Source organism: Podarcis pityusensis, assembly GCF_964106645.2.
Source record: "Podarcis pityusensis genome assembly, chromosome: 8".
Classification (NCBI taxonomy): Eukaryota; Metazoa; Chordata; class Lepidosauria; order Squamata; family Lacertidae; genus Podarcis; species Podarcis pityusensis.
In genome coordinates, this window is record NC_138033.1 from 37316178 (window position 1) to 37337089 (window position 20912).

General features: G+C 49.0%; 2 protein-coding genes and 1 long non-coding RNA gene across 4 annotated transcripts in view; 1 reads left to right on the forward strand and 2 right to left on the reverse strand.

Moving 5' to 3' along the window:
- Positions 1–9636, reverse strand: part of CNGB1 (cyclic nucleotide gated channel subunit beta 1) — a gene marked incomplete at its 5' end in the record, with an annotated part of 71912 nt that extends 62276 nt beyond the window's left edge. Inside the window, 2 exons of the mRNA XM_081016771.1 lie at positions 8561–8928; positions 9557–9636. Coding sequence (XP_080872897.1) covers positions 8561–8928; positions 9557–9636 — 448 coding nt within the window. The remainder of the gene's footprint in view (positions 1–8560; positions 8929–9556) is intronic.
- USB1 (U6 snRNA biogenesis phosphodiesterase 1) lies at positions 8919–17996 on the forward strand. 2 transcript variants are annotated; one of them, XM_081016937.1, is made up of 7 exons: positions 10280–11219; positions 12258–12418; positions 14051–14234; positions 14835–14888; positions 15170–15275; positions 15971–16051; positions 16740–17996. In XM_081016937.1, exons 1-7 carry the CDS (start codon positions 11065–11067, stop codon positions 16842–16844), a joined length of 846 nt encoding a protein of 281 aa, XP_080873063.1. In that variant the 5' UTR covers positions 10280–11064; the 3' UTR covers positions 16845–17996. The 2 variants fall into 2 exon arrangements, with proteins under 2 accessions (XP_080873064.1, XP_080873063.1); XM_081016938.1 differs by lacking the exon at positions 15971–16051 and having other exon boundaries at positions 8919–11219.
- On the reverse strand, positions 17511–20855 carry LOC308483268. Its single transcript, XR_013989626.1, has 2 exons — positions 20689–20855; positions 17511–19500 (listed from the first exon to the last, which is right to left on the reverse strand). It is a non-coding gene; the product is annotated as an uncharacterized lncRNA (long non-coding RNA).
- Positions 20856–20912: the final 57 nt, after the last annotated feature.

Here is a 20912-nt window from a genome sequence, read left to right on the forward strand (position 1 = left end):
ATTTTGAATGCTCCTTCCACCAAATTCTTTTTTTTAGTTGCACGTAAAAAACAAAACAAAAAACTTTCCTTCCATTTTGATAAAGCCTAGAAACAACACAGAGAACCTTCCCCCCTACAGTGTGAAGCTTTGCTCTGGCTTTAGAAGACGTTTAAATATGTAACTGTGTTCCACCACACCCTCCCTCTCTGTCGCTGCCCTGGGACCACTCACACCAATGGCTTAGACAGCACCTTGAGAGCTCCGGTGTTTGGAGGAAATGAAAAGCCTCCAGCCCTGACGGCTGCTCTGGGGCCTTCTCTCTTGGATGTATAAGGCTGAAAGACTAATCGGACCATCTAGTAGCTGGTTCCCTTCGAAGTTTCCCTCTCTCGGATGTACGCTTTAACTGAACAGACGCAAACAAGCAGAATTTCCCTAGGGATGGCACCTTAAGGGAAGCCGCGCCCACCAAGTCCATCTCTCACCATTTCACCTGCCTGGCTTCCCTTGCTGCAGAGTCCTGCCCTATAAATTTCAAGCAGCAAATTTATTTGAATATCACACTCCCCTCTGTAGACACTAATGAATCATGAGGGGCAGGGGTGGGGGGAAGATGAGGATCTGGATTTGGTTGGCAGGCTTAAGGAACATTCACCCTGACCCAAAAAACAGACACTGCGCCTGGAGCAGCAAAGCAAGCCTGAGTCACAGCTGGTTCCGAAGGTACACTCAGCCCATTCATAGGAGCAAATGGGCTGAATTGAACAATTGCTGAGCTCAGTGCTCACACAGAGGCCGACGCTGCTTGCTCTAGCCCTCCCCACCCCCTCCACTGTTCGCAGGTTGGTCTGCAAAGGAGAAGGAAAGGGTCCCACATGGCCTAGTCGCTCGCCATAGCCTAGGCCCAGCGCTAACAGGGCATGGAGGATGACATGAACCTTTTCCCACCAGTAGGGGGAGATGCTCAGGGCAGGCAGGGTGTCACGGGGTACGTGCTGTCGGTGGAGGTGTGCTGGGCGCTGTGCTCCTGCAGGAGGCCCAGGTCCAGGAAGCGCTCCCCGCACCACATGCACTTGTAATGTTGCTCCCGGGTATGGACACCGTGGTGCTTGTTGAGGTGCTCGCGCTGCTTGAAGGCCTTCTCGCAGGCGGGGCACTTGTAGGGCTTCTCCCCAGTGTGAACCCGCCGGTGGCGCTGCAGGTCGGAGGCGTACTTGAAGCGCTTCTGGCAGTCTGGGCACTTGAGGGGCCGCTCGCGGGCTGGGTCGCAGCGGTGCTGCACGAACTCGGAGGAGGAAAAGAAGCGGCGCTCGCAGAGGGTGCAGCGGAGGGGCTTCTCGGCGCAGTGCGAGGCCAGCTGGTGCTTCTGCAGGGCCGAGGCCCGCTTGTAGGCCTTGCTGCAGGCCGCGCACTTGAAGGGCCGCTCAGCGCTCTGCACGCAGCGGTGGCGCAGCAGCTCCGAGGACTGGCTGAAGCCCTTCTGGCAGGCGTTGCACTTGAAGAGGTTCTCGATGCCATGGACGTGCTGGTGGTAGAGGAGGTGGGCCGGCTGCACAAAGCCCTTCTCGCACAGGGAGCACTTGAACGGCCCCACCGGCAGCTCCTGCTCGGCGGAAGGTGCTGGCGTGGCGGCGGTGCCCGCAACCGCCTTATGGGTGCGGCGGTGGCGCATGAGGGCGTACTGCTGCTTGAAGCTCATCTGGCAGAGGTCGCACTGGAAGGGGCGCTCCGTGCTGTGGGTGCGCTCGTGCTGCCGGAGGTCCGAGGGGCGCCGGAAGGCCTTGTGGCAGGCGCTGCAGCGGAAGGGGCGCTCCCCGCTTGGCGTGCAGGGGTGCTGCAGCAGCTCGGAGGACTCCTTGAAGTGCAGCTCGCAGACGTTGCAGCGGAAGAGGTGGGCCTCCCCGGAGTGGGCGTACATGTGGCGCACCAGGTGGGAGCGGTGCTTGAAGGCCTTCTCGCAGACGGTGCACTTGTAGGGCCGCTCGGCGCTGTGCGTGCGCTTGTGGTGCACCAGGTGGGAGGACTGGCTGAAGCTCTTGTCGCAGAGGCTGCACTTGTACGGCTTCTCCCCGGTGTGGACGCGCTCATGCCGCGACAGCTCTGAGAGGTGCTTGAAGGGTTTCTGGCAGATGGAGCAGCTGTAGGGCTTCTCCACGGGAGTCCGGTTGAGCGCGGCCGGCTGCTGCGGTGGCGCAGGCTCCTCCGGGGCTGCCACGGCAGCCGCGGCGGCCTTGTAGGTCTTCTCACAGATGGAGCACTTGACGGCGGAGCTGCCGTTGTGGACGTTGTGGTGCTGGGCCAGGGAGGTAAGCAGGGAGAAGCCCATCTTGCAGACGCCGCAGACAAAGGGCTTCTGCTCCACTTGCAGGCACTGGTGCTCCAGGAGATCGGTGGCCTGGTGGAAGATCTTCAGGCACTGGGTGCACTGGAAGGAGCGGTCGTGGCCCCCCTGCAGGCACTGGTGCTCCTGGGGGTTTGAGAGGTGCCCCAAGTCGTGTCCACACAGCCCGCATTTTGTGGAGGGCTCTCCGCCACCAGCCGGGATGGAAGTGTGGTGCTGCAGGCTGCTGGGCTCCGGCTGAAGGAGGATGCCGTAGACGGCACAGCCCAAGGGATTCTCCACCACAGCGCTGGAGGCGATGGGATGCTCCGGGAGGGCAGTGGTCCCAGCATGGTGCGGCGCCGGCGGTTGCTGCTGTGGGGGCTGCTGCGGCCAGCTTTCTGACATGCTGGGGAAAAGAAATCGGGGTTTCCACAATAAGGGCTTCAGCTTCTCGACTGAGGCAAATCAATTAAGAAGATCTGAGTTCGCAGCAATTGCTCCCAAACCTGGAGGTGACAAACTCGTCGCACTGGGCGCAACAATTCCCCACCGTGGTACGTCTCAAAGCAAAGCAGACACCAGCGGACGGGACATCCTAAAGGATGCAGGAGGTATCAAGGAAGGGAACCTGCAAGGAAAGACAGCAATTCAGATAAAAAGCTGCTTATCGCACTTAAAAAGCATATTTAATCTACTAACGATTACCTCCCCACCACCCACAACTGTGGGGAGAACAAGCAAACAAAAAATTAATTTTAGGCCAGAGACCGCAGGCTGGAGATTGCAGAAGTGTTTCTCCAACTAGGGACAAACCTTTTTCCATATTGAAAGCTTATATTGAAAACTTACACAACAATTGCTCACAACTCTGCCATGCAAGTTCCAGATACACGACTATACTAAAAAAAAGCTCTGCAGCTTGAAGCAATTGCTACTGGACAATTATCAACGGACACTTCCAAGGCTAGCCAGGAAGGCAGTCTTGAAGTTAGCAACAAAACACTCACTAATTAAGAAACGAGAAATCCCAAACGAGCAACTGGAATGGCAGCAGATCTCTCCTGAAGGATCCACCCATTTCTAGACATCCTGCACAAAACTTGGGATAATATATTTTTTTAAGAAGCTTGGAAGCAAGCAGCTGTCCCCACTAACATTTTAACTCCAAGGGGAGGCCTTTTTCACTAGGGGACACACACTAGTTGCAAGCAGCATAGATAGACATGAACAAGATATTTATGGAACAAAAAATTAGAGAATACTCGGACAAGAAGGCTCTCAGTGGCTACTAGCTACAATAGCTTTGGGAATCCCAATAAGGGAGAGTGCTACTGCATTTAGGTCCAACTTGTGGGCTTCCCATATGTATTTATTGAATTTATATCCTTGAAGGAGCCCAGAGTGGCAAACACATCCACAACATAAAAACAAATGAACAAAACATCCTATTGTGCATCAATGGGGACACCACACACAATTTTGCTTTAAAGGTTTGGTGCACCAAAGTGCAATGGTTGGCTTTAATGGAAAAGTGAGCTGAGAAACAACAACTGATGTCTGAGAGGGGTCAAACTGAAAAGTACATTTGATGGCACAGGGTCCCCTCTCATAACTTATGTGACTCAACAGGAGGGTCAATTTCTTTCACCTGCTTCTCAAAAATCTGTGTAGCTCGACAAGATTCCCAAACATTGTTGGTCACTGGCTTGAAAACCAGAGCTAAATGAGACAAAAACATTATGTGCTTCTTGAAATGTGCTTTACATTTTTTATTGTGAATCTGTAGAAAGCTATCCAACTTTCTCATTTTATTTGTGATGCTAGAGTTTGTGGAGGCGGGGTGCGATACCCAGGCTAAGTTATGCCTTAGTTCAGGGTTTTGTTCCTGTTTGTTTTGTATTTTATCTGTTTGTACATCCTACAATAATCTTTTGATGAACTTACTTTTTTTTAAAAATCTTAAAAGAGTTAAAATGTTATAAAAAGTTTCAGTTAAAACATAGTCACCTGGCTGGCCACTGAGAGAACAGGATATTAGACTAGATGGAGGTGTCCGGCCTAATCCAGATTCAGGGTTTATCTAATGTTGTTATGCTTTTTAAAAGACCTAAACAATCCCTTTGTGTAAGTCTGTATGGCCAGGGTTCCCTTTTTCATACCCTTTTCAATCTACAGTTTGCCCAGGAGCATTTATATTGCTTTACCATGCTTGTTTTCCTTTAAAAACATCAGCCCTGGTAGCCCTGGTACTTAATTTAGGTTATAGGGCACACAGTGCCTGTGATGTCAAGAGAACTGAGTATTTTCTCTATCCTCTCATATGCTTGGGTAGGAAAGAGCTTGCAGAGGAATCCTGGAAGCAAGGAGAACACACTCTGGACTCAAGCTAAGCTAGCAAGCCAATATATTGCAATGGCCTAACCTTCAGGCTAAACACACCTGAGGATCTTTGACCTCTAGAACCTGATGTAGCCATATGAGCTTATTAAACATATTAGGGTAGCATATATATTGCGGGGGGCAGGGGGAGAGAAGAAAATGACCGATGGATGCAGAACCAAGATGTCTCAGTTTCTTTTTATTTATCAATAACTTGGTAGTTTGAAATGGACCCTTTCCCCAGAGATCTGTGTGGCATTTTAGTCTCAGTGGCACTTCTGGAAAAAAGCTGGTCAGCTTGCTGGGATGCAGAGAAAGACACCCTTCTGGCTACAGTTTCGTTCCTGCTGGACTAACAGTACACATCAATTCTTCAAGATCCATTTTCTGTTCCTAATGTTCAACCCGGCCATCATGTCCAAAGCAAGGAATACCCATTCCATCATGTTTCCCCCTCGCTGATTTGGGGAGCACAACCAGGGGCTCTCCCAGGATCGACTCTCTCCTCCTCTTCCTCCTGCCCAGATCTCCATCATTCTGATAGCTCCTCGTTGTCCCAGGTGTTCAACTTGGAACACCCTTTGCTGACCTGAGGCACCCCCATTCACTTCAATTTTAACCTGAGGATTGTCATTTGTCCAGTTTTAACTTTAACTTTAATTTATCTGAATTAATTTTGGGATGCATTTTAATAAATTGATTGCTGGTTTTTATGCATATTGTATTATTTACCGTATATGACGTTAGCCGCTCTGAGTCCGGCTCTGGCCGGGGAGGGCGGGGTACAAATAAAATAAATTATTATTATTATTATTATTATTATTATTATTATTCAGTCAGCAACCACTGTAGCCTGGAATATTTGGAGCATCCCTGGTTGCCAAAGGCTGACCTATTTATATCCACACAGAAAAATGCACATCTAAAGTTTTGTGAGATTTGTTTTGTTTTTCAGCCCAAACCAGTTTACCCCAGAGTGACTGGGAAAACCCAGCCAGATGGGTGGGGTATTATTATTATTATTATTATTATTATTATTATTGAAAACTCTGGAAAACTGGACTCTGCCCGAGCTGGAGCTTCAAAATACACTTTCCACTGATCACAATTCTCCTTTGCCAAAGATTGTCCACACTACTAAGTTATTTGCTAACCTGCACCATCAAGAGTCCATGGAACAGAGCTGGCTATAAATAAACATCCAGAAACATAAGGATAGGTTAAGATTAAAGATTAAGATTAAAGAAGTTTAAAGAAATGGAAATTTGATTTTAAAAGGGAAAACTTTAAAGTTACAGGATATTAAGATCAAGGATTAGATTTAAAAGAGTTGAAGTTATATATTTTAACATTTTATTAAATTAAAGATTGGGATTAAAAAAGTGGAAAAGAAACTGCTGGATAAATAAATGTGGATTGGAATACAAAAGAGGGAGGTATGAGGAAGTCCAGAAAATAAGTAATTTAAAATTGGTAATGGAAAAGAGAGTTCGTTATTAATTGTTTTGTGTTTATATTGTTAAGTTTTGTATTGTTTTTTGTGTGTGTTGTTTTTCTTTTTTGTTTGTTTAAAAACTTAATAAAAAATTATTAAAAAAAAAATAAAAAAAATAAACATCCAGAAACAGGGCAGGATGTCACCAGGGACTGTGTGTACAGTTCAAGCTGCGTCTCTCTGGACAGCAGCAAGCACTTGTACAAGCACCCTGCCACAAAATGGGTAACTCAAAGGCCAAGTTCACCTTCTCCATGACTGCCATGGGATGGGTCAAGGCCGTCCCAACCTGCCTGCCTTCACCTCTGTGTTTCCTGCCATAGCACAAAGGGGACAATCCATTTTGTACTGAACTCAAGATTATTGTTTTTCATTCTTTGAAGACCCTTGCACAAAGAAAATAAAAAGTTTAAAAATAATATAAAGAGGCAGCCAGGTAGACAAACATCATTTGTTGACAATATGACATCAGCTCTGCAAACACTAAGCTGAACGCTAATCAAAGTTGCATCTAGTATTTGCATAGCTATCTGGAAAGCACAAGATACAAATCTGAAATAAAACCCTACTGCATCTTCAGCCCATCTTTTGAACCCCTCTGTCTGCTGGATACCAATTAACTATACTTCCCCAGTCTGGTACCATCCAGATGTTTTGGACTACAACTCCCATCAGCCCCAACCATCACTAACCTATAGTCAGGACTGACGGGAGTTGTAGTCCAAATCTTCTGGAGGGCCCCAGGTTGGGGAAGGCTGATGTAAGCATGCAAATGACAAAACTGCCCCAGGGGATGGGAAGAGCTTCTCAACTGTCCTCATGCCAAGATCTGACAATACAATACAATGAGGGCAGGTGTGTGTGTTAAGATGGTTGTCCACGTAAGCAAGCTAGCAACAGCCAGGTATCAAGTGGTGGAGAAGCAGAAGTAAAATGTCCCACGGAAAAGAAACAATCCAAGAGGGGAAAAGCTCAAGAATTCAAGCAAGCAAATCCACAGCCAAACTATAGGAAATAAACCTTCCAGTTTGGTGAAGCAGAGCCACCTATCACAAGTTTTCTTGGAAATTGGTCTATCTGGGGACCTGATTAAGAATTTTACTGCAAACTGGTGCCCTCCAAATGTTTTGGTACTATAGCTCCCATCATCTCCAGTGATCACAGCTGTACTGAGCCCAGGGAAAGATCTGTGCACCATGTTGCCAATGCATCTACTCTCTCAAGATGCATAAGACAAGACAGCAGCAACTGTGAACTCTCTGCTCCACTACCTTAAAAGACTGGGACATTAAGGCAGACAAAAAAAAGTACTTCTTCATGCAGTGAATAGTTAAAAGCTATGGAACTCACTCCCATGGAAGGCAGTGAAAGCCACCAACTCGGGTGGCTTTAAAGGAGGGCTGTTCTTAAGTTTTTAAAAGCAGCTCCATCTCCTCACTCAAGGGCATGATAATTTGGCCAGATTCTCTGCTTGAGCCCATCTTTAGAGAGATGCTCAGCTGCATACATCTGCCCTCTTCCAACTTACGGAGAATTTCACCTTGCCAGGTTTTGCAGCTCAGTGGCACAGCATCTACTTTACACACAGATGGTCCCAGATTCCCTCCTCCAGGTAAAAAAGGATCCCAGGTGGCATAGAAAGGCTCTTCTCTGCCAGAGACTTGGGGAGCAGCACCCACCCCAAGAAGCCAGATGTAGGTTGGACAGTCCAGAGCCCTTGCGTGGGCTAAAGGCTGCTTCACTGGTCCTCTCCGTTCAGGTTGCCCAGGGCCACATCCTGCCTACCATGACCGCAGAAATGCCCTGGTGGGGGACTGGGTTGTTAAGGGCTTCTCCACACTGCACAGCCCACCGAGATTGTTCCTCTCCATCACCCTGCAACGCAAAGGTTCCCCCCCCCCCAGCCAAGATGCCAGCCTTTTTTTTGGCCAGGCAGGCGCCCTCCGGATGTTGCTGGTCGCCAACTCCCATCAACCCCAGGCAGCTGTGCAAGCCAAAAACATCTGGAGTTGCGGGGGGGGGCGATCTACACACCTGGAGGGCCGTGTGTTGCCCCAGGCCGCCGGCCAAGAGGTTGCGACGAGGCCGACCGGGTCAGGCGAAGGGCTGCCTCGCCCCGCCGGCCCGGGAGCGCCGCCTTCACATGTTATCGGGGCGTCTCCCGTGCCGCTGGCCGGGCCTCGGCCTACTCCGTCCAAGGAGCAGGGCAGGCGGCCCCGCTCGGGGCCAGGAGCGCCTTTTTCCTCCTCCTTCCTCCGCCGCCCGCGGGGAAAGCGACCGCCACCCCGCTCGGCTCCGTGTGGCCGGCGGGGCAGGAGCTCCGGGGCGAGGAAAGAGGCGCTTTAGCTTCGCCCTGCCCAGCTTCCTCCCTTCTCCCCTACCTGGAGAGCGAGGCCCGGAGGTGTCTCGCGGCCTGCTCGCCCCGTCGGATCCCCGGCCTCGCGTAGCAGCAGTCCCAGCGGTGAGGAGAGGCGAAAAGGCGGCGGCTAGGGGAGGGGGGGCGGCGTCGAGCCAGCCGGAGGAGGGGAAGGAGGAGGCAGAGGAGGAGGAGGAGGAGGAGGAGGAAGGGGCGGCGTCCAGCAGGGGAAGGACCCAGCCGTGGGATCGGGGCCGCCCTCTGCCGGACCGCGCGGAGAACTGCGGCGCGCTACGCTCGGGCCGGGTGAGGAAGGAGGAACTGGGGGGAGAGGCCTCCGCTCCGTCACTTACCGGCAAAACTGTAGCCGATGCTGCTGCTGCTGCTGGGATCCTTTGGGGGCTTCACCCATAGCAGGATTAGGAAGGCAGGCAGGGAAGCGGGGATCCTCTTTCGCACCCAGCCTGTGCCGTAGCAGCCAGTTGCAGCTGCGCATCCCCGACGCCAGAAGCCGCCAGGCCTCCAAATCCAATAATAATAACCCCAACAATAATAACCCCAAGGCAGGAGAGTTCACACGATGCGCCCGAAAGAGAGGTAGGTCCTCGCCTCTCTCTCTCTCTATTGCGGGCAAACCTCGTGGAGGGCGAAGTTCTCCTGCGCAGCGTCCGCGGGCCCGTTAGACCCGAGGCGGAGGAACAGAACGGATGGCCTTGCCACGAAGTGGTCCAGAGGGGGAGAGAGAGAGAGAAGCGGGTCTGCAAGGAGAGCAAGTGTCAGTGGGGCTGTTGCGGGTGAGCATGGCTGGCTTCCGGCCCTCTTCCAGGAGATTCCATGCATCTCCCCCTCCGCCCCCTCCCAGTAAGAGCTGTTTGACAGTGGAACGGATTCCCTCAGAAGGTGAAGCAGTCTCCTTCATGGGAGTTTTTTAAGTAGAGGTTGAATGGCCATCTGTCAGGGATTCTTTAGTTGCATTGCAGGGGGTTGGGCTAGATGACCCTTGGGGTCCCTCCCAACTTACCGTTTGATGATTCCGCCAAGCTTTCTGTCCCCTGCCTTGGCCTCAACAGTCATCCAGCCAGTTCCATGCCCATCTGACATTCTCAGGAGTCATTAGGCTGCTGTCTCCCCACTCCAAACAGGTTTTGTTTCCCAAACTTTTCTTGTACTTATGCCAACCTGGGGTGTCCCCCCCCCCCCCGCCGCCCACTTCAAACCTTGTTTGTGGCTGCTGGTTCCATTGAGCGCAAGCCCTTGGAGAACCAGTGTGGTGTAGTGGTTAGAGTGTCAGAGTAGAACCTGGGAAACCAGGGTTCAAATCCCCTTACTTGGCCATGAAGCTCATTGGGTGATGACCTTAGGCCACTTGCCGCCTCTCAGCCTAATCTACCTCACAAGGTTGTTGGGATTCAGTGAGGACAGGAAGGTCCATGCATGCCACCTTGAGTCCTTGGAGAAAAAGGTGGGTTATAAATGCAATAAAACTACTGAGGTCACTGCTAGTATATATATCAACCTTCACCCAAGCTGGTGCCCTCCAGATGTTGGATTATCAGGTTAGCAAAAGCTGATGTGTACGATTCCAAAAATGAAATTGTGCCTGAAGTGATTGAAAAATGCTCCACGGCTTCACTACCAACTAACTGCAAGATGCGTTTGACAGGTTGCTTATTCATGGAGCAACCCAACCACTTTACAAAAAGTTATGATTCTAAAATCTGGTTAAATTAAATTAAATTAAAACTCTTTGAAGAGTTTGTGAACTTTACTAGAAGAACAAAAGACTCAAAGTTGTAAGTCATGATATTGGAAATGGATAGTCAACGTTCACACCTTTCAAAGGAAAGGAAAGAGATCTTTATCATGCAATCTCACAATGTTCCTTCCATGGTAGGAAAATGCTCTAAAATACTAATGCTGTGGTAATTGACTCATTGCAAAATTCAGCTGGTTTTATAAACAAGACTATGCTTACCTGGTGCTTTCCCGCGCTTAGCCAAATTAGAAAATATTTGGGAGAAATCTTGCAGCTCAGAAATAATGAGCCCCGCTGACTTATTTTCTATTTTGCCCTCGTTTCCCTTAGGGAAGCGGACATCACCTGCCTTCTTTGCTGCTATCCACCCCCACCCCCCCGCGCCCCAAAAGTATTTGTAATGAATTTTAATAACAAAACAAGTTGCAGGAAAAAAATGTTTTTTAAAAAGAGAAAGTTATCACAGTTGCGATACAACGATACGATTTACGAAGTCAAATATAAAAACACACCAATTCGATGCTGAAACATGATGATGATTTCCACCGTTCTTCTTACCGCTCGGCCCACACGCGAACGCGCGGGGAAAGGCTCTCCCGAAGCGACCCGTAAGCGACTCCCAGCGCTACGCGTCGCGAGTCTAAACGTCTATAGCCACTGCCGGATGGCACCAGCATGACTTCTGCAAGCTTCGCTCATCAAAAGAGGCGCTTTTGCGCAGTAGTCCCTCTTTCTCTCTAGGTGGCGGAAGTGGAGATCCTGACGTGCCGGCCATGAGTAGAGTGGCGGCGGTCGCAGGTCTGGTGGGCTACAGCAGCTCCGACTCGGAAGATGAGAGCGCATCCTCGGGAGCACAAGGGGAAGGCGGCGAGGCCGGCGGCGCAAGCTCGGCGGAGGGGCGTCAAGGCCGCCGCTCTCCCAGCGACAGGTGGGCGTATCAGTTCCAACACGGAAACCCCCCCTTCCCTTGCTGCCGGAAAAGACACGCACAAAAGGAAGACGGGGTGGGGAGGGAAAAGGAAAAAGGCAAACTCGGGCACCAGTTCTTAAATATTTTTTGTAAACATTTTTGTAAAATGGCAGGTTCTTATAAGGACCATCTAGATTGGGAACAATTCAGAGGCAGCAGGAACAGTTGGGCTGGGTCCTGCTTTCTTTCTCTCTCCCCCTGCCACCCCATGGAATGGTTTGTGCCACTGTTGCCCCTTCTTCCTCCTCCCGGCACCTTTTGGTGGCTACCTCCCAACAGTTCCATGCACTTCCTGGTGCAATTGGTGCCAACTGCTTTCCTTTAAAACACCTCAGATTGGTGTCTACTCCTCCCTTAGTGTCTCAAGGCAAGGTCTGAGCCTTGCTGCTTTGGGGCCCTTTTGGCAGGAGAAAGCACCAACTGAGCCAGGGGTGTTCTGCAGAAGCACCAGCAACTGAGCTACCACCATTCCTTATTCTGTCCCAAAGCTGAGTGGGTTGGGTTTCCCAGAGGTTTGCAACAATTAAAACAATTATTAAAATGTAATTCAGACTGAAATCAACAGCATAGCAATTGAAATAAAGCAGATACAGGGCTGCGGTTAATTCACAAGGCAACAATGTTTTTGCTTCTCCACAAAAGCAGAGAGGATGTACAGTATTTAGTTACAGTACTTACCCTAGAGCAGGAAAAACCCAATGCTAGATACAAATTTGATGTAGGGATGTGGTCATCTGAAATATTTTTCTGCCCAGTTTTCCTCAAACCACACTCTTTCTGGGCATGAGGGGTTGCTCTGTTTCTCCATGCACTGCAGAGCCATTAGTATCCAGTCACTCAACTTATTTTTGCACTCACCTGAGTGCTGAAGTTGTGGGTAGGACATGGACTGAAAAACGTGTGCAGTGTCCAGGGGCCAAGAGTCATTTGGCCTGTTTTGCTCCAAATGGAGTATTAAAAGGGCTGGGAATTCTCTTTTCTCCCTCTGCCTTGCAGCTCAACAGCTCCTCGCCTTCCTGTGCCGGACAGCGTGCTAAGTATGTTCAGAGATCAGGAGGAGGCAGAGACAGTGGTGGACGACAGCAGCAAGCATGGAGGCCGCCTGCGGACCTTTCCGCATGAGCGAGGCAACTGGGCAACACATGTCTATGTGCCTTGTGAGTGCCCTTCTGCTCTTTGTCCTCTTCTCCAACCCCAGTGTCACTAGGAAGTCAAACTCTGGAAACACACATCTTTGGGATTCAGCCAGAAATGGTACCTTTTCTCCAAGGAGCAGAGCCCTTCCAGCTGTTTGATCTGTACGGCAGAGAAGTGCCATTCCAATGGGCAAAAGGAGGGAGGTGCCCACAGAGCCACAGTCACAACTTAATGTGGCTGACCAGACATCCTTAATAGAATTGTGCTTACTGACACAGAATCATAGAATTGTAGGGTTGGAGGGGACTCAGAGGGTCATCTAATCCAATCCCTGACAGATGGCTATCCAATCTCTGTTTAAAAACCTCAAGTGAAGGACAGTCCACCACCTTCCTAGGGAGTCTGTTCTCCTGTCGAACATCTCTTACAGTCAGAAAGTTCTTCCTGATCTTTAGTTGGAATCCCCTTTCTTTTGTCATTTAAATCCATTGGTTCGGGCCCTCCCCTCTGGAGCAGCGGAAAACAAGCTTGCTCCTTTTCCATAGGACAGCCCTTTAGATATTTGAAGGTGGCTATCATATCACCTCTCAGTCTTTTCTCCAGGCTAAACATGTCTAAGAGGATAGCTCTTTTCAAACACCCCAATAGAATGCCACAACTGATGTAGAAGGTGCCTGGTTCAATCGCCAGCATCTCCTGGTAGGGATGATAGAGACTCTCCCTGTCTGAAACCCTGGAGAGCCACTGTCAGTGTAGACAATACTGATGCAGATGGGCTACTGGTATGACTCTGTATAAGGCAGCTTCCTTTGTTCCTATTCATAATATGAAGTGGGAGGGGGGAAACCAGATCAGAAGCACCACAGATCATTTAACTGCAACAAAGTGTTGCGGTGTAAAGCACCACCACCACACACACACACCTTTCATAAGAGCTGACCAACATTCCCCCAATTACATGGGTGACCCTGAGTTTTGGCAGGCGGCTTAAGCCATATCTATGACACCCACACCCTGGGTTTGGCTACAGCCATATCTGCGGTGTCTTTCCAAAACCACCATGGAGCTTTTTCACAGACACCTCTGAGCATGCAGCTCTGCTCTTTTCTGCACAAAAAAAACCTTTTCCCCTACCCCAAAGTTCCTGGAAGTTGCCAGATTGCCACCTTCCTCCCCACCAACAAAGCACACCTCAAATCATTCCACAGCCAGTGGGCAGTAGCAAATGAGCAGCAAGTGTTGAGGGAGGCCCAGATGCAGACCTCACCTACTCACTCCGTGGGGTCTCTGCTTCTTGCCTTGTTCTGTCCCAAACCAGAACACCAGCTCAATCACACTCTCCTGCTCTTTGTGCTCTCCCCCACCCAATATACAGAATAATGCTCCGCTTCCTCCAATAGCAGAGGTAATATAGAGCCATCGTGACTAGGGGAGACTTGGGGTAGACAAAGAGCATCTTTCTCTACCCATTCACAGGTACTGGTTGGTAGTGGCTGTAGGGTAGAGGAGGCCATTGTAATCCACATTTTACAGAAGAGATTTGAGGCCTGGAAAGTGTGACTTGCCACCAAGTTGCCACCGCAGCTTAGCAGAGATGCACCCACACACCCACCTGCTCCAATCCTTCACTGTTGTTCTACCGTTCTGTACAGATGAGGCTCAGGAAGACTTCCTCGACCTGCTCCAGCTCCTCCTCCTGCGTGCACGTGCATCCGTGCCATCGTTGACGGCTATGGCAGAGTTCCACATCAGCCTTTCTCAGGGTGTAATCCTGCGCCACCACTGGATAAGCCCTGTTGTCCAGTCCCTCAAGGAACACCTGGCTTCCTTCCCCAGGTAAGATGCTTTGGACCCTTAGACCACGCCTTCCTCTTGCACTTTTGGCACCACCTCCCCTTGACCTAGCGCATATTCTTAATCCGCACTTCTTCTGTGAGGAAGCAGACAGGGCATTACTGACCCACACCAAAAGACACCTCTCCCTGTTCACCCCAGAATCGTGATGTGGAATGACTCGTGGAACTCACCCACCCTTCCACATGGTTACTAAATCAATTGACCTTATTCCATTTGAAAATTTGTGTGCAGTTTTTATACTTTAGAGCAGTCTTTGCTACAGCCTGGTGCCCTCTATATATTCTGGCACTGCCTGGAGCTGATGGGAGTTGTAGTCCAAACATCTGAATTGCTGTGGCAAGAGCTGTTTTAGAGAACAGCAGCAAAACCTGGATCGGTAAAAGGAAGCAAAGGGAAAGGTAAGTGTGGAGAGCTGTAATTGCTGGAAGAGAGTGACTTAAAGGCTCCAGGGAGGGGCAAATCAGAAAATGCACTCCCCAGCCCCTGGGTCTCAGTATGCCTTACTTCTTCTCCCCTGTCCTCCTTCTCCTCTTCTCTTCATCTTGCAAAGGAATCAGATGGATTCTTTCCCCATTTCAGGTTCACCTGTAGAGCAGATCGAGTGAAGATTTACACCAATGATCCCAAAAGCAGGTGAGTGAATGGCACTGAGGCTACTCCTCAGAGAGCACTAGGCTGCTTTGCATCATGTCCTCAGGCTGAAATTGCCAGCCATCCTGTGGCTTGATTGGCACAAGCAGAATAATTGCACAAGGACAAGGTTGGTAGAGAGGAGGGGGGAGGCCAGTATTTGCCTCAAGTGGGGCAGCATCCTATTGGTGCCCCCTCAGCGCTTTGCCTTCTGGGGCAAAGTGGGCACTCACAGTAAACATTAACACTGAACTGCTCTAAGATTCTGTCTTATCTCTCTGCAGGACCTTCATTGGCTTGGAGGTAACTTCTGGGCATTCTCAGCTCTTGGAGTTGGTTTCTGAAGTGGACAGAGTTATGGAGGAATTCAGTCTCCCTTCTTTCTACAAGGTAAGACTTCCACTGTTCTAAGAGGGAGTGGAGTCTGCAAAAAGAGGCTGCTGCTGAATGACCACGGCCCTGGAAATAAACAGTTTATTACATTATATATATAATATATATAGTTTATTATATATATATATATATATATATATATATATACACACAGTGGTACCTCGGGTTACATACGCTTCAGGTTACATACGCTTCAGGTTACAGACTCTGCTAACCCAGAAATAGTACCTCGGGTTAAGAACTTTGCTTCAAGATGAGAACAGCGGCGCAGTAGCAGCGGGAGGCCCCCATTAGCTAAAGTGGTGCTTCAGGTTAAAAACAGTTTCAGGTTACTAACGGACCTCCGGAACGAATTAAATACTTAACCAGAGCTACCACTGTATATAGTTTATTACATTATATATATACAATTGCCAACCGAGTGCCCTCCAGATATTTTGGCCATCAGCCCCAACCAGTATTCCCAAATAAGACTGCAGATCTCATGTGATATGTGTATAAAGTAGCTGTGGTAACATAAACTTGTTGAAGAAACCAACCAACCCACCCAAAGCCTCCCTCTTTGCCCTGGAGTCTCATTTCCATGGAAGGGTGCTCAGCTCCTACCAGGAATTCTGGGGTAGTGGCACCCAGCTGGGTTAGTGCAGCTTCTCCAGATTCTTAGCACCTGCTTTTTCCTGGCTTCTGTACAGAATCCCTCATTCCATCTCAGCCTCGCGTGGTGTGTTGGAAACCTTTCTGAAGAACTTGAAAGTTGTCTTCAGGAGTTGCAGGTAACCACCTCGGATGTCATTCACGAGCATAGATGTTTAAGGAATTAAACAACCTGGAGTTCCACAGAGAGGGTACTGCAACTATAAAGCTATCTCTACATCTCCTCTTCTTTAAATCGGCCTTCCCCAACCTTATGTCTTGGACTACAATTCCTGCTGGCCGAGGCTGATGTGAGTGCTGCTCCAAAAAATATCTGGGGAAGGCTGATTTAAATGTTGATGGGAGACAGAGCAGGCACACAGGGAGGTCTGTGTAGGAGAATGTGCTCCTTCCTGCACACAGGACCCACACTGTGAAGGGCTCCAAAAGTCAAAACCAGCAGCCTTGAACTGGACCTCAAAGCCAATTAGTACCAAGGTAGATAGGCCCAAATGGGAGCACAAAGCCATAAGAACATCAGAAGAGATCTGTTGGATCAGGCCAATGGCCCAACTAGTCCAGCATCCTGTTCTCGCAGTGGCCAGCCAGATGCCTCAGTGGGAAACCCTGGAAGCAGGATCTGAGCACAAGAATGCTCTCCTCTCCTGTAGTTTCCAGAAACTGGTATTCAGAAGTATAAGCCTTCTCCTACCCACATTTCTCACATATCAATATGTCCAGCATGCTGCCTGTTAAATGTTCAGGGGCCAATCAGATTCCTGGGCTCTGCATAATTCCCACCCCTCTCTCCTCCTTTGTCTTTTCCAGGAGATTGTGAATGGGTTTGAGGACTCTTCATACCTTGTGCGAATCCCTGGGGCCGAAGTCCGTTGCAAGTCTGGCAAGAAGATCTTCTCCTTCCCTTTACGGTAGGAGCTGGGAGAATAATCCGCAGCAGCCGCCAGCTGAGGATGGACCTTACCTACCTTTTCGCCAGGACACAAGGAATGGTCAGAAGCCACAAATGATATTTGTGGCTCAGCAGTTAGATGGCGGTAGCCCCTTGCCCCCATTGCTCATTGTTAAGGGTCTTGCAAGTGATGGGCCTAAGGTGAAGGGTCCAGTGCTACAGAGGTGAAGGGTCCAGTGCTACAAAAGAATGCAGAGGCTACATTAACAGCCACAGCTTTGTGCCAGCATGATTATTGAGGGAGTTGTGACATGCAAAAGTGCCATTCAGTTCTGAGGGCCAGTTGAAAAAGATGCTCAGTTTTGAAGTGGACAACAGCTGTGGAGAATCTCTCCTGATCTGGAGGACAACAGAAATTACCAATTACAAGTTTGAGAGGATCCCTGCCTCCCCCTAAAGCTGATGTCACAAGAAGCATTTGGCTTGAAAGTATCCTTGCTGGTTGAGAGCATGAAGCCTCCTGGCTATCAGACTGAGCTGTTAGCTAAAAATGGATCAAATGAGAAACAGAAGTACAGATTGCCCCCCCCCCCTTGGGTGGACAGTTTCAGAAGCCACAAAACTACCATATATATTGGGGTACATGGAGCTGCGAGAAGGGGCATTGGGTTTTACCATAGTAGTGTTGTTGTCAATTGGCCAGATAACCACCAGGGGTCAGTGTTGAGTTGGCTTTCCTTACCATCACTTCACAGTCTGCTCTTATGGAGGTTTAATTGCCCTGTCTTCCTCACCATCCCATGCTGGTTGGGGCTGATGGGAATTGTAGTCCAAAACTTCTGGAGGCCACCAGGTTGGTACGGGCTGCATAAAGGGTCTATAAAGGTATCTCTCAGGGAATCCTCAGCTTGCCCAAAAGGCCACCACACCAGAGTTCTGTGGGGTAAAACAGGACAGGTATACCAACTTACAACAAGAGTGTAGGAAAAACAGCCTTGATGTGGGGGGTGGGGTGCCAATTGGAGCTGAAAGACGGTATTAATTTTTTTTTAAAAGCGTAAATAAATCTGCAAAGGTTTGAATTAAGTTTTGTATTGCTGTTACAATCTGCCTTGGAATTTTCAATGAGAAACCGTATTAACAGTTTTTAATAAATATAGTTTACTGTTGTTGGAGCAGCTGTTGTATCTAATGCTCGGAGCAGGCAAATTCCATGCTAGGGATTATTAGGATATGGGCTGAAAATAAGAACATAAGAAGAGCCATTCTGGATCACACCAATGGCCCATCTAGTCCAGCATCCTGTTCTCACAGTGGCCAAGCAGATGCCCAACAGGGAGCCTGAAAGCAGGGCCTGAGCACAAGAGCCTTTTCCCCTCCTGAAGTTTCCAGCAACTGGTATTCAGAAGCATTGCTGCCTCAAAGATAGCCAGCATAGTACATGAATCTGTTACATGGGCCACACTTGCAATACTATGTACAGTTCTGGTTGTCATAACAAAAAAAATAAAATTAAAATACATTGTAGAGCTGGAAGGGGTACAGAAAAATAACCTAAGCAACCAATTAGTTAGAGTACTTTCAGAAGAAGGAAAAGCTAAAGGGTTTGAGGGGTTTTTTTAGCTGGGAGAGGGGGCTTGTGCAAGGAAGGAGAATACAGTGAAGGTTTATAAAACTATACAACATATCCAAAAAATATTCTCCCTTATAGTATTATAAGGTGGACCCACCTAATGAGATAGATTGGCAGTGGATTCAGGACACATGTAAAGTCTTGCCTCAGCCTTCCCTTACCTAGTGCCCTCAGATGTTTTGGACTACAATTCCCACAAGCCCCAGCCAGCATAGGTAATGGGAGTTGTAGTCCAAAACATCCAGAGGGCACCAGGCTAAGGAAGGCTGTACCACCACATACAATACATAGTTTATAGAGTTTGCTCCCACGAGTTGTAATAATGGGGCTGTAAAGGAGCATTTAACAAATCTTTGGACAGCAATTGATAAAGCTGCTTCATTATTATTCATTTATGAACGACCTTTTTCATCTGCATCTGTGTCAAAGCAAGTGATTAAAAAACACATTAAAAATGCTCTTTAAAAGTTTTTAAAACAGTACAAAAATAAAACACAAAACGAGCCCCTAAGACTCTTCTCCTCCAGCTGGAAAAGCTTGTCAAAACAGAAAATTCTTTCAGTTGTTTCCAGAAGCACAAAAGTGAGCGCCTGTTGTATCTCGACAGGAATGCTGTTGCACAAAACAGGTGCAGCCAGGCTGAGAGCCCTGCTCCAAACCACTATGGAGTGGACTTCTGATGTTTGGGGGGCTTGAAAGGAGAAGCTCTCCTCCAGACCACAGCGACCCACCAGGCATATAAGGGACAAGGCAGTTCTCTCAAGTATCAATTGAGGCTAATAACCTACCCAGCTCAGTATTGTCTATAGGCCACTGGCTCTCTGGGGCTTCAGTCAGGAGTGTTTCCTAGCCCACCTAGAGATGCGAGGATGGAACCTGGCCTTTTCTACAAGTAGAGCATCAACTTTGTCTCTGAGCTATGCCCTCCTCCTTGCTATGGGTATGTGCTGAAGGTCCGACATCACAGGAAGAATTCCTCTGAATACGTGTTGCGGGAAGCAGCTGTCATCTTCTGTGTCCTGCTTATCGGTTGCCCGGAAACACCTCTGTGAAAAAAAGATGGTGCTGACCTTAATGCACTTCTGGTCAGATTGTGTTAGGGATGCCATATCTTTTGGCAGAAAATGCAATAAACCCAAGCCAAAGCTGATTCCCAATTGATCAAAACAAAAACACCTAATTTTATCACCCAACCGAGAAAAGTTCTTAACTATGCACTGACAGTTGCTGCTGAACTCTGTTTACCAGGGAAAAGGCAAAGTCCTGCTCAACGTCACAAAGGTAAGCAAAAGGGCAGGAGTTAAAATACGAATTCAATTTGCATTGGGAGTTGCTCTTGCCAGGCCAGTTCTATTGCCCACTGTGACCCTTCCTCACCAATCATTGTTTAGGAACAGCCTTTGGCAACCTGGCACCCTCCAGAGGTTGTGGACTGCTGATGGCAATTGTAGTCCATCTGGAGGTCACCAGGTTGGCAAAGGCCAAACCTTTTCTGCAAGTTATTCGGTTTTGCATTGAACAGAATTTCCCAGCTGTTCTTAATAACAGCCCATAGCCTCTTCTCTGTTTGGAAGAAATCCCACTGTCTTCAGTGAAAATTTACTTCCGAACTGGTGTCTAATTAAGGCCACAGTTGTTGAGCAGCCAAATATTAGGAAGGTGCTAACTGGCAACAAATCCACAACTTATGGATTACCCTGGTCCTGGTGGGACTGGGTAGAGAAGTGCCAAAACCAGGCAGGGAGCTTTTTGGAATGGGTGGCGAATGCTTTTCTAGCCTTTAAGCTGCTGCACATTCAAGGTGAACTTGTGCAATTTCAAGAGTGGGGTGGGGCAGGTGAAGAGAAGCTGTTTTGAGTGTAGAACATGAAAGTTGCTAAGGCAATAATTATTTGCACACTTCCTTGGAAGAGAGCCCTTTTGGACTCAGCAGGCTTTACCCTCTGAGTAAACACGGTTAGGCTGGGCATTGCACCTGTCGCTTCTGCCCTTGCCTTTTGAGGGAAAAGTTTCATTATAACAATATAAATAAATGATTCCATAGAACGGTGCTGTGTGTAAGTCTTGACGTCTAAATAGCGACAACTTTGATCAAGTGCGGGGAAATATCTTAGAATCATAGAATAGTTGAGTTGCAGGTCATTTAGTCCAACCCCCTGCAAGGCAGGAATATGCTACTGTCCCATACGGGGATCGAACCCGCAACCTTCGCGTTATCAGCACCATGCGCTCACCATGTGAGCTATCCTTTGCTCGTCTCAGTCCTCGCGCCGCTTCCGAGGCATTTGGGGCCCCGCCGAATCCTATGTAAGGAAACGCACAGGGACCCCGCCCCCCAGGACTGAAACAGCTACAAGCGTGGACTCGGAGCCCAGACCACCAAGCCGCCGCCTCGTTCCGGTTTGAGCCTGGAGGCGTGGGGCTGCTAGCTGCCCGTCCCTCGGGGGCCTTCCGGACT